Genomic DNA, 17325 nt, shown 5'->3' with positions numbered 1-17325 from the left:
CTGCCCAATTCAGATAAAGCAATGGATGGTTGCTGAAGGCTAAAAGAGGAATAGCTCCTGACATCAACAGACTCAACACAGCAATATATTGAGGGAAAGGAATGGGGCTGTGACAATGGTGCACTGCCAGGCTCACACACAAGTTCAAGTACAGAGTACGTCAGGGGAAACCAACTGGAAGTCCAAGCAGGCCAATGAGTTGCCCTCCCATTACCCCTCCCCTCGAAAATATGTTTTATCCCACAGCTTTTAGAGCTCCCCTCATATAAGCCAAAGAAAGGAAAAGAGCAACTCATAAAACAACTACTGAGAGTCAGGAGGGCAGGATGTTTACCACGGCTATGTTTACTCTGCTTTCCCACTCCAGTAGAGAACTCAGTATTGATTGCACTCCCTGTCTCTGATGAACTCAGGGTAGCTGTCTCACATGCCTCTGGTCCTTTCTTCTAATCTATCTGCCTACTCGGATTATCCTTCAACTTCAATCTGTAAACACCTACAGAGGCATTTCCAAAACCAATTCACAGAAATTCTTTACTTGCACACTGGGGGTACCTGTACCCTATCCATCTATTGCCTTATATAGTTCACACTGAATTTCAGATCCAGCATTTTGATTACTAGCTTCTTTGGGATCCTTGGATTTCAGCTAGTAGTCTGCTCATGGAGTCTAGAACTGGCTACCCACTCCCAAATCACCTAGATGTTCACCACTAATTGAGATTGTTCAATGCAGAGCTAGTTGCTGGTACAAGGTAATTGTAACTATACCATGTTTTGGGGAGGACTGTGGAAGCACTTTGGAACTTTGGGCTTGAAGATCCATTCGTTGTTAAGAGCTCTGTCAGATGTAGTGTAGGAGCTTGGAAGATAACGCTGAGAACAGTGCAGAAGATGGAGGTCTGGTTTGTGAAATTTCAGAGGGAAAATTAAAGACTCTTTTCAGGGCCATTGCTGTTTTGATTGTGAAGATTCTGCGGTTCTGGTTAGCTGGGGCTGAAGAATCAGCTGTGATTAACAAGATACCAAAACTACTAAAGCAAAAACTTGGCATTACTGGGACTATTGAAGCTGGTTAGCTGGAGCTAAGAAATTAGCGGTGATTAAGAAGAGACCAGCATCATTGAGGTGACATCTTCTGGGAAGTGTTTTCTGAAACCACAAAGAGGCTGTGTTCCAGACATAGCCAAGGTTGTACTCCTGCTGCAGCAGGACTTGGTAATATGTAAGGGTCACCTAGGTGGTACTGGTTTTGAAGGCATGAAGGGGTCATGAAGAACAGCTGAGGCTTGACACTGTGAGAAGCCATGGAAGACCATTGGTGAAGGTGCAGCCTCAGTTGCAATTGAAGGCCCAGGACTGAAGGGGTCATGCAGTGTTTTGAAGATGCCAGTACCATGAGATGACCACCAAGAGCAGCAGCAGCAGTGGAGTACAGGCATCTGGAGCCTAGTGGACAATGCGTGTGCTACAAAGTTCATGGCTGGAGAAGTGACACAAGTGAAGATCGTGAGTTGGATCCCAGACATTGGAAGGTTGGAGATTGATTTTTGCTTTTGATTGTGACTGTGCCCTGATATTTTCCCTCTTGAAGGAAGAAACTATTTTAGCAGAGCCTGCAGTTAAGAGACTTTTAATTGTAAAAAGACTTTGGATTTTAAAAGAGACGGATATTTTAAAGAGATGTAATTTTAAGAATATGTAAAGACTGTGGGGTGTTTAAAGTTATTTAGATCTTGGGGATGAATAAGAATGTAAGGGTTGAGGCTTACTAGTGATGTGTTTGTGTCAAGTTGACAAGGGGTCAATTGTACTGGCTAGTTTTGTGTCAACTTGACACAGCTGGAGTTACCACAGAGAAAGGAGCTTCAGTTGAGGAAATGCCTCCATGAGATCCAGCTGAAAGGCAATTTCTCAATTAGTTTTCAAGGGGTCCCACCTTGTGGGTGGGACCATCTCTGGGCTGGTAGTCTTGGTTTGATAAGAGAGCAGGCTGAGCAAGCCAGGAGAGGTAAGCTAGTAAAGAACTTCCCTCCATGGCCTCTGCATTAGCTCCTGCTCCCTGACCTGTTTGAGTTCCAGTCCTGACTTCCTTTGGTGATGAACAGCAGCATGGAAGTGTAAGCCAAATAAACCCTTTCCTCTCCAAATTGCTTTTTGGTCATGATGTTTGTGCAGGAAAGAAACCCTGACTAAGACAGATAGTTATTAGTATATACTAACATTTATTTATTTATTTATTTCTTCATTATTTACTTCTCTTTAAGAGTTTCTTTTTTCTTAAAAGTCCAAAGTTCAAGGTCTCTTCTGAGATTAATTCAACTTAATTAACTGTAATCCCTAAAGCAAGGCAGGAAACCAGCTGGGCAAACTCCAAACTCTGCATCTCTATGGCTGATGCCAAAGCGGTCTTCAGCTCTCCACTCCTTTTTCATCTTTGTTGACTGCAACAAACTGCTTTCTCCTGGGCTGGTTCCACTCCCTGTTAGCAGCTTTCCTCAGCATATATCCCATGGCTCTGGCATCTTTAACATCTTTGAGTCTCCAAGGCAATTTCAATGTTACAGCTTCTTGTTTCAGTGTCTGGGATTCCACTTCATCTTTTAGACTCCTCCTAAGGGCCGGCATCTCTTCTCCAGCTCTGTCCTCTGTAGCACTCTAAGCTCAGGTTGATCCACTCCACTATGTCTGCAGATCTTGGTGATCACTCCATGGTACTTACATCTCCAATACACTAGGATATTCTACTCCAACTATGATTCACCAATAGCCTCCTTTGCATGACCCCTTCAATCCTGGGCCATCAACTACAGCTAAGGCTACACCTTCTCCAGTGGCCTCCCCTGGCCTCAAACAGTGCTAAGCCTCAGCTTCTCTCCATGACACCTTCATGCTTTCAAAACCAGTACCACCTGGGTGATTCTTATACATTACCAAGTCCAGCTGCAGCACGAGTTACAACCTTGGCTATCTCTGGAACACAGCTTCTTTGTGCTCCCAGAAAACAGTTCCCATAAGATTTTACCTCAGTGATGCTGGTCTCTTCTTAATCACTGCTAATTCCTTAGCTCCAGCCAAACAGCATCAATTTTCCCAGTAGTTCCTTCTGCTCTTAACTCTAGAGCCAGAGGCACATGGCTGAAGCTGCTGAGTTCTGCTGCTTACAGGAACTAGAACATGATCCCCTTGTACTATTACATTATCACTAGCTTTATGTTATCTAAATCCTTCATTGCCTAAGCTTGGCTATCCTGGTTCTTGCTCTGTAGATTGACCTTGAAAGCAGAGATCAGCATGCCTGTCTCATGGGATTAAAGGTGTGTAACACCATGCAAGGATCTAATTAAGATGGGTAGAATCTTGCCCCAGGGTCCCACTCCCTTAATCTGTTATCTCCTAGAACACAAGATTTTGCTCCATTTCACTCCCTTGTACTCCTTTAATACTCAAACCATATATTTTATATGTTTCCTTTCTAAGCTTGCTATGCTTGTTCAAACTTCTCTTCATAAGACTTAACCAGAGAACAGAGTCTCTGCTGGGCTTTTTTGAAACTTCCTTTGACAATGCAATTAATCTGAGTCTCTTCACCTTAGCCTCAGGCAGACTTTTCAGGCAGGGCAAAAAGTAGCCACATATTTCACCAAACACCACAAAAACATTCTTTATGCCACATACTAAAATTCTTCTCCTTTGAAATCTCTTGGGCCAGGTCAACACATTTCAAATTACTCCCAGCAACAAAGTCTTCCATATTTCTACTAGGATGACCCATTAAGCCCCATTTAAAGCATTCCACTGAGTTCCAAATCCAAAGTCCAAAAATCCACATTCTTTCAAATAAGAGCATGGTCATGCCTATCACAGCAATACCCCACTCCCGGTACCAACTTCTGTCTTAGTTAGGGTTTTATTGCTGTGAACAGACAACATGACAAAGGCAAGTCTTATAAAAAGCAACGTTTAATTGGGGCTGGCTTACAGGTTCAGAGGTTCAGTCCATTATCATCAAGGTGGGAGCATGGCAGTATCCAGGCAGGCATGGTGCAGGAAGAGCTGAGAGTTCTATGTCTTCATCCAAAGGCTGCTAGTGGAAGACTGACTTCCAGGCAACTAGGGTGAGGATCTTATACCCACACCCACAATGACACACCCATTCCAACCACATCACAACTATTCCAAAAAGGCCACACCTTCAAATGGTGCCACTCCCTGGTCCAAGGATATACATACCATCACAGGGAGGGAAAAAGGGGGCAGGATTAGGTATGGGGGGATACAGGACAGAAGCATAGAGGGCCAGGAGAATGAAGATATATGTATCTGCTGGGAGTGGAGGGCTGGGGAACTTTTAAGAAATCCCAGAGACCTGGGATGGGAGAGGCTCCCAGGACACAATGTAAAGAACAGAATGTTTCTATTGGGGAAGTTATATGGAAGAGTACATGGAAGCATGGTAAATGATAAGATGAGAAGGAAGAGGGGGAGGAATAGAGGAGGAAGAGGAGGAGGAAGAGGATCTTTTATTTAATGCTACACTTTCTGTCAAGGAAACACTTCTTACCTCTAAGAATCCCAAGGATTCTTCTGGATTAACTCTGAAAAGATCTCCTGAGTGAGGTAATCCAGATCCAAAAGGGCATGCATGGTACTTAGTCATTTTTATGTGCATATTAGCCAAAAGTACAGAAAAATCATGGTAGAATCCACAGACCATATGAAGCTTAACAAGAAGGAAGGCCCAAAGGGGATGCTTAGTTCCAACTTAGAAAGTGGAAATAAGTAATTGTGGCAGACAACGGAGGAAGACTTGGGTAGGAGAGAGAAAGGGGAGGGAAAACGGGGGCAGGATCAGGTATCGGGGGATACAGGACAGAAGCATAGAGGGCCAGGAGAATGAAGATATATGTATCTGCTGGAAGTGGAGGGCTGGGAAACTTTTAAGAAATCCCAGAGACCTGGGATGAGAGAGGCTCCTAAGACACAATGTGGATGACTTAGCAGAAATGCCCAGCAGTGTGAAAATGGAACCTGAAAAGACCACTCCCAGTAGTTAGACAGGGCATTCAGGGGAAGGATTGGGTTACCAACCCACGTTAAAAATTTTTGACCCAGAATTGGTCCTGTCTAAAAGAAATTTAGGGACAAAAATAGAGCAAAGACTGAATGAAGGGCCACCCAATGACCTGCCCAACTGGGGATCCATCTCAAGGGCAGGCAACCAAACCCTGACACTATTACTGATGCTATGCTATGCTTGCAGACAGGAGCCTAGAATGGCTGCTTCTTTGAGCTGACTAAGACAGATGCAGATACTCACAACCAATCACTAGACTGAGGTCAGGGATCACTATGGAAGAGTTAGAGGAAGGACTTTGGAGCTGAAGGGTAACCCCATAGGAAGACTAACAATGTCAACTAACCTGGATCCCTGGGAGCTCCCAGAGACTAACCAACTAAAGAGCATACACAGCCTGGTACTTGGCCCCTGGCACATACCTAGCAGAGGACTGCATTGTCTGGCCTCAATGCCAGAAGATCGGCCTAATTCTGTAGAGAGACTTGATGCCCCAGAGAAGGGGAATGCCCAGGAAGGGGATGTGATGAAGAACTTTTGGGGGGGTGGGGTGGGCAGAACCAGGAGGGGGCAATATTTGGCATGTCAATAAATAAAATAATTTTTAAAAAGAGTCTTGCTTACACGTTTGATTTTACTGCTTTTGTCAATTAGAAGGGAGATTTTGGTCACAAGTAACTTAGGTCCACTGGCACATATGTTCAGTGGCCACTCCCAATTTTTTGCAAAGATTCAACTGGTTAAAAAAAACAAGAACTCCTCTCTGCTCAAAAACCAGTATATCCTGATCCATTATGAGCTCTACCTCACCAATGGATCCAAATTCACTTTGAGAGTGAGGTGGAGGCAATCAGATAGACAGAGAGAACTACAAATTGCGAGTGTCTGAACTGAAGACTTGCATGAAAGGACCTCTTTTCATCACAGGAAATCCATAGGAAGGACTTGGATCGACTTGGAGGCTTCTATATAAAAGAGAAGGCAGGGGAATCAGGTCTGCTGCTCTTCTGGCAAGAGTGGAACTGGTACAGGAGCTGAAGGAGTTGAGGAAGAGCTGGCTTGGAGGGCAATTTCAGTGTGACTAAGGGGGCACACAAGAGAAGAATAAGGGGGAAAGGTGTTATAAGGTGTGAAAGGGCAAGGATTGGCAATAGATGTGGTGTCCAAGGTAAAATCATGTCTCAAGAGTCCCTGGTTTTGGGGTGAGAAGACAAATGAACCTCAGTTTCATTTTCATGGTCACCTGCTTTGCTGAGGAATATTATTCCTATTTTGACCACAGGATTTTTTTGTACACTTTCATTAATGCTTTGTGAACTTCATACAAGGTATGTTTTGATAATGTCTTCCCCCTATCTGCTTCCAAATCCACCCATGGTTCCTTACCCTCCCTAAATTCGTGTCCTCTTTTTAAAAGTAACCCAACAAGTCCAGTCTGTTTAGGAGTGAGGCCATCCACTGGAACATTGTTCATCCACCAGGGGCCACACCCTCAAAAAAGTGACTGACTCTCCCTCCTCTAAAATCCATCAACTTTTCATAGTACCTCAGAAAGGGGTAGAGGCTGGTGAACCTATCCACTTCCATGATAGAACTTTGATTGATTGGCTTGGTTTCAAGCTGGCCAAGGTTTCTTTTGAAAATGTGTATTTAGGATAGGAGAAATGATTAAGCCAATAAATATGCTTACTGCAAAAGCTTGGTGACTTGAGTGTAATCCTCTGAACCCTTGTAAACCTGAAAAGAGAAGGAAGGCAGTGGTGTCACATGCCTTTAATCCCAGTACTTGGGAGGCAGAGGCAGACAGATTTCAGAGTTCGAGGTCAGGCATAATGAGTTCCAGGACAGCCAGGCCTATACAGATAAATCCTGTCTCGAAAAATCAAAAAAAAAAGGGGGGGAGAGAAAAATGACACCACCACAAAGCTGGTTTGTGACTTACACATGAACACACATCACAGCATGTCTGCCACCTTAAATTTTTTTTAAATACTGACTTTTACTGTCTAATAGACATTGTGTTCTGAAAATGAGTTAATACACAGGAGCTGTATGAGGGTGGGAAAAATGAAGCAGTATGACTCTTCAGAATCATGAACACAAGTTTGGTCTTAGCCCTCTCACTGACTGGCCACAAAATACTAAAGACTCTGGTAAACTGCAACTTTTAGGATTGTTGGTTCCTGTGTGTGTGTGTACACAAACATATAATATACATGTATTTGTGTGTGGGTATGTGTGTATATACATGGCACCTGGAAAAATGAGTTACAAACATTTGGCCTTTGGTAAAACAGCTCTTGTTAGATTGTTACATTTCTATGTTAGAACAGGTTACTCTTATCTCTACAAAGGTTTTTATTTCATAGAGAAGTCAGACCAAAAACAAAAACAAGCAAAAACTTTAAATCAACTGAAATGCTGATAAACAAATAATACTACAACTTTCTCAGTAAAACTACATTATTCAACATGAAGTCAGGAATTTTACCAGAATTTATCTCAAAATCTGGGTCCCTGCTTCAGAGAGCAGTATACCTATCTATCTCTAACTAACCTTTCCATACCTAAAAAATAAAAATAAAAAATTGTGTATTCACCACTAGAAAATTTAGACAACTGTAGATATGTGCTTAATTAATGCAATAGGGTATGGGTGGCTCTGCCAACGCAGGTCAAGGACTGACAGCCCAGTAGCCACCCAGTATTTCTCCTCAAGAGTTTATCTCCAGTTGCTATTTCTCCAAACTCTGTAAGTATGCATAAAGTACTAACTTCTACATTATATCAAACTATGCTAACACAGGAAAGCAGAGCTTTTATTCCTTCTCCATTCAGAGAATCTCTCTGCTTTATCATTTTACCAATCAGGGACACCTTGCAATCTCAGGTTTAGTGTTTCAACTGTGAGGCTCACCTCATGAGAATCTGGCATCTGATCAGGATTATGCTAGCATTATGTAAACTAGAGTTTATTTAACATAAACTTTGTAAGTACCACACCTCAATTGGTTAGCATAGTCGGGCTGGCTATGATGGTGGGGGTGTGGGTGAGCTGGCCCTTGGATTCAGAAGAGCTAGCCCTGCCCCTGGCCAGCTGCAGTATTGAGTGAGCAAGCCTGAGTAGTGTTAGGTGCACAGGCAGGAACAGGTGAAGGAGAGCTGACCAACTCAGTTGCCACCCAGGCCCAGATCCAGGACTTTGACTTGTCCTACCCCAATGACTACCTCATCTGGAATTGCTGGAGCTGTGTGAAAGGCCCAATCCTGCAGTTCCAAAGATCATCCAATGCAAGGGGCAAGGTCAGCTCTCCTGCCCTCATGCCCTTGGGGCCAGCTCACATTCACCCACACCACCAGATCCAAAGTGTGTGAAGAGCCCCTTTCTGCAGGATATCCATGGGATAACTGAGAAGAGTCCTGATGAATATCCAGTACTGTTGGTGTAGCAGAAGCCAGAGGTCTCAAACCAGACCAATGACACATTGCAATGAATATTTGCAAGTAAGTATGTGTAGACAAAAGGGTATACTATGGGACACACTGTGACACACTACAGTTTCCACAATGAGAAGTTTTCTATGTTTGCTTTGGTTTATTTCTTTTATTTTCCTGCAAGGGCAGAAGGCAGATACAAAGGAACATTGTGGGATTTGGATGGATGACATGAAACTCACAAAGAATCAATAATTTTTTTAAAAAAAATTATAAAATAAAATGAGTTCTAGTGGGGGATACAGGGATCTCCCCAGGAAGCAGGTACAAAATCAATATTTGGACATGGAGCTGATGGGAATAAAATCAGGAGGGACCCATAACTGGAGTGAGGACGGACAAAGAGATAGTAAAGGGAGAGACTACTCGAATAGTTGGAAATTTAGGGGGTGATGTGGTAACCATTTTCATTGCAAGTGGAAAATTACTGAAATGGGAACTAGTAATGGATGATATGGACCCTGAACTGGCCATCTTCTGTAACCAAGTTAGGCTCCCAGTGGTGGGACTGGGACAGCAACTCAGCCACAAAACCTAGGACCCACAACCTGTCCTGCTTGTGAGATGTGGTGGGAAAATGGCTCTGGCTCAGAGCTTGTGGGAGTAGCTAATCAATGATTAGTCTAACTTGAAACCTAAGTGGAGAGGGAGCACAGGCATGGCACTGTCTGAATAACCAGGAACCAGAAACAAAGAGACCTAGGGTAGAAACAAATACAACTGAAAAAAAAAAGTCAATGAAATGTCTTCTAATGATATTCTGCTATACCCAGCCTGGAGCCTAGCATAATCATCAGAGATGCTTCCTCTGGCAGAGGATAGGAACAGATGGGAAGATGCACAGGCAAACATTAGGTGGAGCCCGGGGAACCCAGAGGAAGAAGGAGGATTATAGGAGCTAGGGGTCAAGGACGCCAGGAAAAAATGGTCCACAGAATCAACTAAGCAGGGCTCACAGGGGCTGAGACTAAGGGGGCAACCCTGGGGCCTGTATGAGTCTGTGATAGGTCCTATGAATACACACAAGTTCAAATCCCCATGTTTAGCTTAGAGATTTTGTAGGATCCCTAAAGTGGGTATGTCGGTATCTCTGACTCTTTTGCTTGCTTGTAAGAATTTTTATTTCTTACTGATTTTGCCTTGTCAAGCTTTGGTAAAAGGATTTGTGCCTAGTCTTTGACATCTAGGTTGTTACATGTCTCATTGGGTTGATATCTCTGGGATGCCTGCTCTTTTCTCAAGGGAATGAAGGAGCAGTGGATGTGAGGCAGAGGGAAGGTGAGAGGGTTTGGGAGGAAGGGATGGAGCAGAGTCTGCAGTCAGGATGTAGTATATGAGAATAAAGAAAAATCAGAATAAATAAAATGACCTCCAAACAAATAACTTATAATGTCCCAAACCTCATAGTACCTTACTTGGGAAATTATATTTGACCTACTCTCATCTAGACCTTCCTTGCCACTGTCCTGACTTTGTTCTATGTGAGTGTACCACAACCTTTTATATAATAATTCATCTTAGACTCTACAACCTATGGATAGGAGAAAGTGACTCTTAAAATTGTCACTACTAGCAGAGTCTTCCAAGAGCAGATAAGCAGTTAATGAGAACTGTGGGGCAATGGGCTAGGCACAGTGAGTCTGGTCTCCAGTTGCACTGAGGTCTTAAACCCCCGATGGGTGGTAATTACCACCTACATAGGACAGTAGGCTTTCCATCATGTCTCCTCGACCCCTGGCTCCTTTCAAAGTTACCACCCCTTCAGCCCCCACAAGTCATGCATGTGGCAAGCAGGCAAGTAGACATTGTCCCAAGACCTGGCTTTCTGGCTAGACTCCTCCTCATAGTTAACTAACAACAGCAAGATAGCAGCCCACCATAAGAGTGTCTGCTTGGCCCACCTTGCTCTCTAGGTTCTCTAAGCTTTCACCTCTCCGTAAGCCTTTAACTTTCTTCTCTCTCTACCTTCCCCCTTCTCTCCTCTTGGCCATGGCCAGTCTGTCTCTTTTCATCTTTTCTCGTCCTACCTTCCTACAATAAAGCTCTAAAATCATAGACTGTCTTTGTTCATCAAGGACCAGACTAAAGACACCCACCTGTGGGGGAACCACCCAGCACCCCTTCTCCCTCTGCCCTCTCTTCCTTTACCCTCAGAGCCTAGTGTCACCCCAGGAGCCCCTATTCTGTTTTCAGCTCCTCTTCTATATCCAGCTTGGGATGTCAGAGACTGAGAACCTGGTACTGGGAGCTGCCCCTTGTCCACCCCTCGACGTGTGGGTTCAGTGGCTTCACACAGCCAGATGCCTACCCAGGACTGCGTGGAAAGGATCTGGTGGTCCTACCACGACTACCCAACCAGAGCACCGGAAATCTAGCCCGATGTGGGCTCTCTCCTACCCCTTCCCCTACCATCATGGACCGGCAGAGAACCAATGATCGATTGAGCAAAGAATAAAATCTCTTTTTCTGTTTGCAATTTTATTCAGCTAACAACAACTGAGTACATTTCTTCACACTTTACCAAAAATTGAAATAAAAACAAAAGTGGATAAGGGAAAATGGCAGTTTACACAATTTGCTTTGTTTTCGTCTATTTTAAGAAACAAATTACTCTCTCACATGTTTCAAAGAAAAGCTCCGTTCGTTACAAAGTAATGGTTGCTTCCTCATCAACTTAAAGATTCAAGGGTTTTTACAGTGTAATACAGAATACCAAAATTTTTATACTTAAAATCTTACAGCAATAACTGATATAGGTAATTTATACCTTTGAGTCCTGAACCTATGTAAGGATTCTAAGAAAAGAGAAACACTTAAAAAAGACTAAGGTATAAACTAAAGCACACTAGGAAGTGTATTATGAACTATCAGCTTCTCACTATTTTAAGGTGAAAACCCCTGTTCTAAACCTAAAGACATATTTGCTTCTCATCTCTCCAGGAGCAAGAGGAGTCAGGTATGACTTTAGACTGCCTTATCTTTTCGAGAGGAGTCAACAAGTGTGACTTTAGCCTTGGCCTTGTATTTGCGAGAGGAGCCAAGTGTGCCTTTAGACTTGGCTTTATCTTTGCAATCGGGGTCAACAAGTGTGACTTTAGACTCAGCCTGATCTTTGCAATCGGGGTCAACAAGTGTGACTTTAGACTCAGCCTGATCTTTGCAATCGGGGTCAACAAGTGTGACTTTAGACTCAACCTGATCTGTGCAAGAGGGGTCACCCAGTGTGACTTTAGCCTCTGCCTCATCTTTGGCACCAGGGCCAGGACTGCCTAGAGCTTCAGCTTGGGCTCTCTCTTCCTGATCTCTCAAAGCCTCCTCATAATGAGTTGGGAAGGCCTGAGGAACGGTCTCATTGACCTTGGCTAAAAACTCCAGGATTTTCATCTTGGTAGTTTCAGCATAGGCTCGGGGACCCCAAAGGAACTCAAAGGATGGGGGATCACTGTTGGCCTCCTTTTGGTATACCAGGTACTTTTCCTTAACCAGATCTCTGGTGATGAGCTTCCGGGGCTCCCCAAAGATTATGTGCACCTTCCCATCATAAATTCCCAAAACATTAAGGAATTCCCAGATCTTTGCCTCAGAGGCACGGTTGCCATTTAAGAAGATCACACCCAGAAGAGGCATCAAAAGCCCGTTCTGGGGAAATGGCAGGCTAGTGGTCAGAGAATTACCGACACTGGGATCTAACTTGCTAACAAGGGTGTAGTAGCCACCACTGGGCTTAATTTCTTTCACCTCAAGACCAAAAACTAGCTGAATGCGCTCAGAGGCTTTCTTGAGGATCTCAGGCAACTGCTCCTTGAACCTTCTGTTGATAACTTTGAGCATTTCTCCCTTATATGCTGGCTTTTTCATTTTGTACTTGCAGAGCAGGTACTGCATCAGGATTCCTGTCTTCCTTGTTAGAAGATCATTCTGTGGATTCTCACTGAAGCGTGGGACCCTAGAGCAACTGGCACTTTCCTCCCTTGGACCTCTGGTACTTTTCCGAGATCTTCTGCAGGCACCACCTTTCCTAGCCTTGGTGGTGGGTGCCTCACCCTGAGATTTAGACTTTTCAGGGAAGCCAGCAGTAGAGGTGCTTGCAACAGCATCTCCAGAATCATGATTAGAGCAGGAGGGGGACTCTCCTTTCTCTCCTGCCTTGGCTTGAGCATCCTTGAGCTCCTGGGCCTCATCCTGGACCAGGCGACGCTTTTCACGAGCACGGGCCTTACTCTTATGTCCCCTGGGCATGACGGCTGTGGCAAGAGACAGAAGATGGGAGTGTGGTCTGGAAATCAAGTACTTTTGGGACCTGGAGGAAGAATGATGAGATCCTGTAAGTACTTTTCAGGAGGATCATGGCACTGTGCCTTTTAACAACCTGCCTATATTCTATAGGTTCCTGTACAAACATATTATCACTATCCTAGGAATCCACGTGGCCTGTCTTAGCCTAAGAAAACTGTGAAGGAAGTTATAATGTGTCCAGGATGCAGCCAGTCAGGCTCCCCTAGAGCTGGCTTGGTAATAGCAATGGCTGGTAGGGTCCTCTTAGTGCCCAATGGTACTTTTGGCAGGTTCTAGAACCTCTTTCCTATGCTGCTCAGCAGCTAAATGTCAACTCCAAGCCCTCGTAGCCATGAAAAGAAAATGCAGGAGGCTTTCTCTCCCACTGCTCCTATAAGGAGATATTGCTAACAGTTGCATGGGGACCTCTTATTCTTATTTCCAGGCCCCTTACTTCTCACTTAAGAATTCTACTTTTGTCTCCACCTACGGAAGAAAAAAAACCCCTCCTTCCTCTCGTACCTTTACACACAGTATCTCATTTCACTTAAACAGGATACAAAGAAAGAGAGACATCTAAGTTGACCAACTGTGCTCTGAGGCTCCAAGGGTCCAGTGCCAAAAAGACAGCCCCAAACTACTGTTTCCTCATACTGGGGTTGAGGAATAAAGACCTTCAGTCCTCACCTACTGTTTATACATTGAATCCTGAAGTGCCTAGGGCTGGCTATCCTCTCTCGATTTAAACCTCACTGACACCTAACAGAAGGTGTGAGGGTGCCTCTTGGTAGCGATATTTTCACCCTATTTTCCACAGGACCAAACCTGTAGTAGGTAGGTTAACGCCTCATCTCGGGTGGTTTCACTCACAATCTTCTCTCCAGGTCTTCAATTTGAGTCTTAAGAATACCTAAATTCTTACCCTTGCTGATTCCTCAGACCAAGCCCACCCACCCCCACCCCCGCATTTTTCTTTTCTGTTAGTCTTGGGGGAAAACAGATGGGAACTGCTATGTCTGAAGAATTGTGGAGATGAAATAAGGAGGGACTCAGGGAGCTCTTGCAATGTGGGGTGTGAGTACCCTGAATTCGTTATTAGTACCTGGAAATCTCCCCTACTGACCTGATGCCTTTCAAATCAGATTAGTATTTTTACCTCCCTCAGAACCCTGTGACAAAAGATACCATGAACTTCATACAGCCACCTGTACCCTCTATGGGACCCTACTGTTAGGAGGTCATGAGTCTCTGTAGCTCTCATTCAGGCAAGGTATAAGCTCACTCCTCAGCCCATCTGATTCCTCCAGCCTTATTGCAAAGCCTTCCTTTTTCTGACTCCCCAGGGATAGATGTAAGAGGGCAATATATCTCGTGAGTTCTACTTGGTGTTTCCTAATATAGAGAGGAAAAGGACTGTGGATTTTACTTTCTTATTAGATTGATACTTCTCGAAGTCCTCCCCTAATCTCTTCCTTGTCTTTACTTACTGCTTATCTGTTCAAACTAAAGGTGCTCACGTTTCTGAGACACTCTAAAATATTTCTTAGCAGGCCTGTAGTCTCATCACCTTGCTGTAGTCTCCCAAGGCTGAGTGATTAACCAGGAAAACGAATGTGTGCTATTTTATTATGTGGTAAAAGTGGATGCTACAGTTGTCAGACTCGTTCCTTGGCTCCTGAAACTAAATGGGGATTTTCTACCTGTTAAACTGAGATTGCCCAATCACTGTCTTTACATGCTTTAGACAAGATAATGAGACCTATGTTACCATATCCACACCTTGAATGACTCACAGGTAGGCATAAGGACTTATGTGGCAGAAAGACTTCTTCACACCTCTACCAAATTAATTTTGTTAGCAACCAGTTCTCCTAATAATGCTGAATGGGAGCTCTCCAATTAAACCAAGTATTAATGTCTCTGAGCCCCTCCCTCTATAAAATTAGGTGGTATCTAAACCTGATCATGCTAACCCTGGATTCTCAAGGCTGATGCTACAAAATGTGACCCTAAGACTCTAGCTGGCAGCTGAGTCCCTGCAACTCTTTCTGTTCTATATTGAGAAGAGGCAGGCCTGTGAGATGGCTCACTGGGTAAGCCTAATAACCCAAATTTGATCCTTAGAAAAAGAAGACTGACTCCTGAAAGTTGTCCTGTCATCTGCACACTCACATACCAACACATAAGCATAAACACACACACACAAATGTAAAATAAATAGATTATTTTGATTGATGTAGTGAGATGGCTCGGCCTGATAACCTAAGAAGTTTTGTTCCTGAAACCCGTCTGTGCACTGTGCAATAGGTGTGTACACACGTATACACACACACACACACACACACATGCACACACATAAATGCAAAAATATTTTGAAACTAAATATTGAACAGACTCCCATTTCTACACTCAGGCACTTTCACCTTTTGGGAATTCTGCTCTGCTGTCCAACATGTGGTGGGAGCAGGGATGGGACTCGTAGGTCTAACTCATGGAATCCAGCTCTCAAGCTCTACACAGAACTAGTAAGATTGAGAACTCCCCTCCCCCCCACCTCTACTGACCTGAGTCTCCAATTTTAAAACCCAAGCCATCATCTTGCTGAGTCATTAGAAGGGAAGTATGCACCATGTCTGACTGCCTTGCTGAAGGTTCCCAAAGGTAACCTCAGGGGCCTTTGCTTCCTCCCCTATTTTGACTACTGATTGCTTCTGCCTGGCCCTGGCAGCTCATGCCTTTAATCTCAGCCCTCTGGAGGCAGAGGTAGGAAGATCTCTATGGGCTCAAACTCATCCTGGTACACACAGTTGAGTTCCAGGCCAACCAGAGCTACAAACTGAACTAAAAGTAAACAAAACCAAAAAGCAAACATTTCAAACCCCAAACAAACAAAAACATTCAAGAAACACAACAAAGACCTCCCTCGCCTATTCAGGCGAGCCTCCCGCTCTGGTATCGGGGCTTTTCTTAAAAATAAATAAATAAATACATAAATAAATATTTACCTTGGGGGACTCAAGCCGAGTGGGCGTAAGTCGGCGACCAGAGTTGGCTTTCTCCTTCCACCAGGGAGATGGGTCCTCGAGCCTACACAGAAAAAGCCCGAAAAGCCTCTGAGCTGTTTGGCCTTTCTGATCTTTCCTGGGCGTGCATGGGCAAGGGTGGGAACGAAGGTGGGTGTGGGGAGTGAAATGCGGGGGTGTGGAGGGGCATAGGGGATTCACAGGGGAGGAATAGGAGAGGGATGCGGGTGTGAGGTGGCAGGGGGGCCATGGGGTGGGCGAATTGAGAGCCTTTGGGAAATATGACGCTGTGGGGATTTGTGAAGGACAGAACGCAGGGGTGTGGAGGGGCGTGAGGGCTGAGGAAAAGGGTGTTGTGTGGTGGCATGGGGGCAGAGGGACATGGGGGTGTGGGGGGCTGGGGGCGTGGGGGTATGGGGGTCCTGCGGGGCTGGAACACAAGTGTGTGTACGGGCATGGGGGCTGTGGACGCGGGTGGTGTGTGCTGGCATGGGGGCTCGGGGGCAGGGGGACCGTGGGGGAACGCGGAGGTGTGGGGTGCTGGGAACCTCTCCACTCTCTGAGACCTTCCAACTGGAAATAATGCTCCAGTCCAGTTCAGCTCTGGCCCAGGCCATCTCCGGGGCCTGCTGTGATGAGGGCTATGGAGTAGGCTTTCGAGATGAAGGTTGAGGACTAGGGATTAACGAGAGTCGGGAAAGACCATTTTCTGGGGTCTCCTCTCTCGTGGGTGATGGGTCAGTCGCTTCGGGGACCTTACCTTGATTGCTGAGCGAAATTCCTCCGCAGCAGAGCAGGCAGACACAGCAGCAGTGGCAGCAGCAACCGCCAGTAGCAGCTTCTCCTCCTCCACCTCCACCTCCTCCTTCTTCCTGTGGAGTCAGCACGAGATCCTCGCCCTTGCCTCCCCCAACGGAAATGAGGAAGAACTATATCCGGTGCTGTTGGCCCAGGGTCTCCTGAGCTAAGGGCAGGGGTGCGTTGCCTAGGGACCATACTGCTTCAGAATCAGAGTCCCTCGGCATCCATTGATAGATGGAAGAGCCGGAAAAGCCTTACTGTATTCACCCAAGTCTCTCAAGTCTCTTCACCAAGCCCAAATAAACCTTCCGCAGCCACCGCATAGGCAACCCTCAGAGAATGCCTTCTGCAGGAACCCTGGAGAAAGACTCTGAACTCCCTTTGTGGAGCAAACCCTGAGAATAGCCTATACGGATCTTCTCTCATATTCAGATTTTCTCCAAAATGCTTCCTTGGTTGAACTAGGGCTCTACCAACTAGAAATCACAACTTTTCTTTTGGAGATATTTCAGGCCACACATAGGATTACCTGAGTAATTTTGTATGGAAAATAGAAAATCAAGTGGGAAATTGTTACGTGACCCGCCTTCCCGCCCACACACAATTCTTTTTAGCACAACCTTATAACATTAAAAGTCTTTACATTTTTATTAG

The 17325-nt window shown here is 44.9% G+C and overlaps 1 protein-coding gene across 1 annotated transcript; it reads right to left on the bottom strand.

Annotated features, from left to right (window-relative positions):
* Positions 1–11426: 11426 nt before the first annotated feature.
* On the bottom strand, positions 11427–16687 carry LOC147004665 (melanoma-associated antigen B4-like). The gene is made up of 3 exons (XM_085838133.1): positions 16631–16687; positions 15853–15934; positions 11427–12872 (listed from the first exon to the last, which is right to left on the bottom strand). Exon 3 carries the CDS (start codon positions 12809–12811, stop codon positions 11537–11539), a length of 1275 nt encoding a protein of 424 aa, XP_085694259.1. The 5' UTR covers positions 12812–12872; positions 15853–15934; positions 16631–16687; the 3' UTR covers positions 11427–11536.
* Between the last annotated feature and the right edge of the window lie 638 nt (positions 16688–17325).

Source organism: Mus caroli, unplaced genomic scaffold (genome assembly GCF_978045245.1).
Source record: "Mus caroli unplaced genomic scaffold, Mus_caroli_1 scaffold_5, whole genome shotgun sequence".
Classification (NCBI taxonomy): domain Eukaryota; kingdom Metazoa; phylum Chordata; class Mammalia; order Rodentia; family Muridae; genus Mus; species Mus caroli.
Note: the sequence above shows the minus strand (reverse complement) of the source record. Positions and strands in the feature narration are given on the sequence as shown.

What these genes read in the sequence shown, in the direction of transcription:
- LOC147004665 (XM_085838133.1), bottom strand. Translation starts at nt 12,811, where the DNA reads ATGCCCAGGGGACATAAGAGTAAGGCCCGTGCTCGTGAAAAGCGTCGC.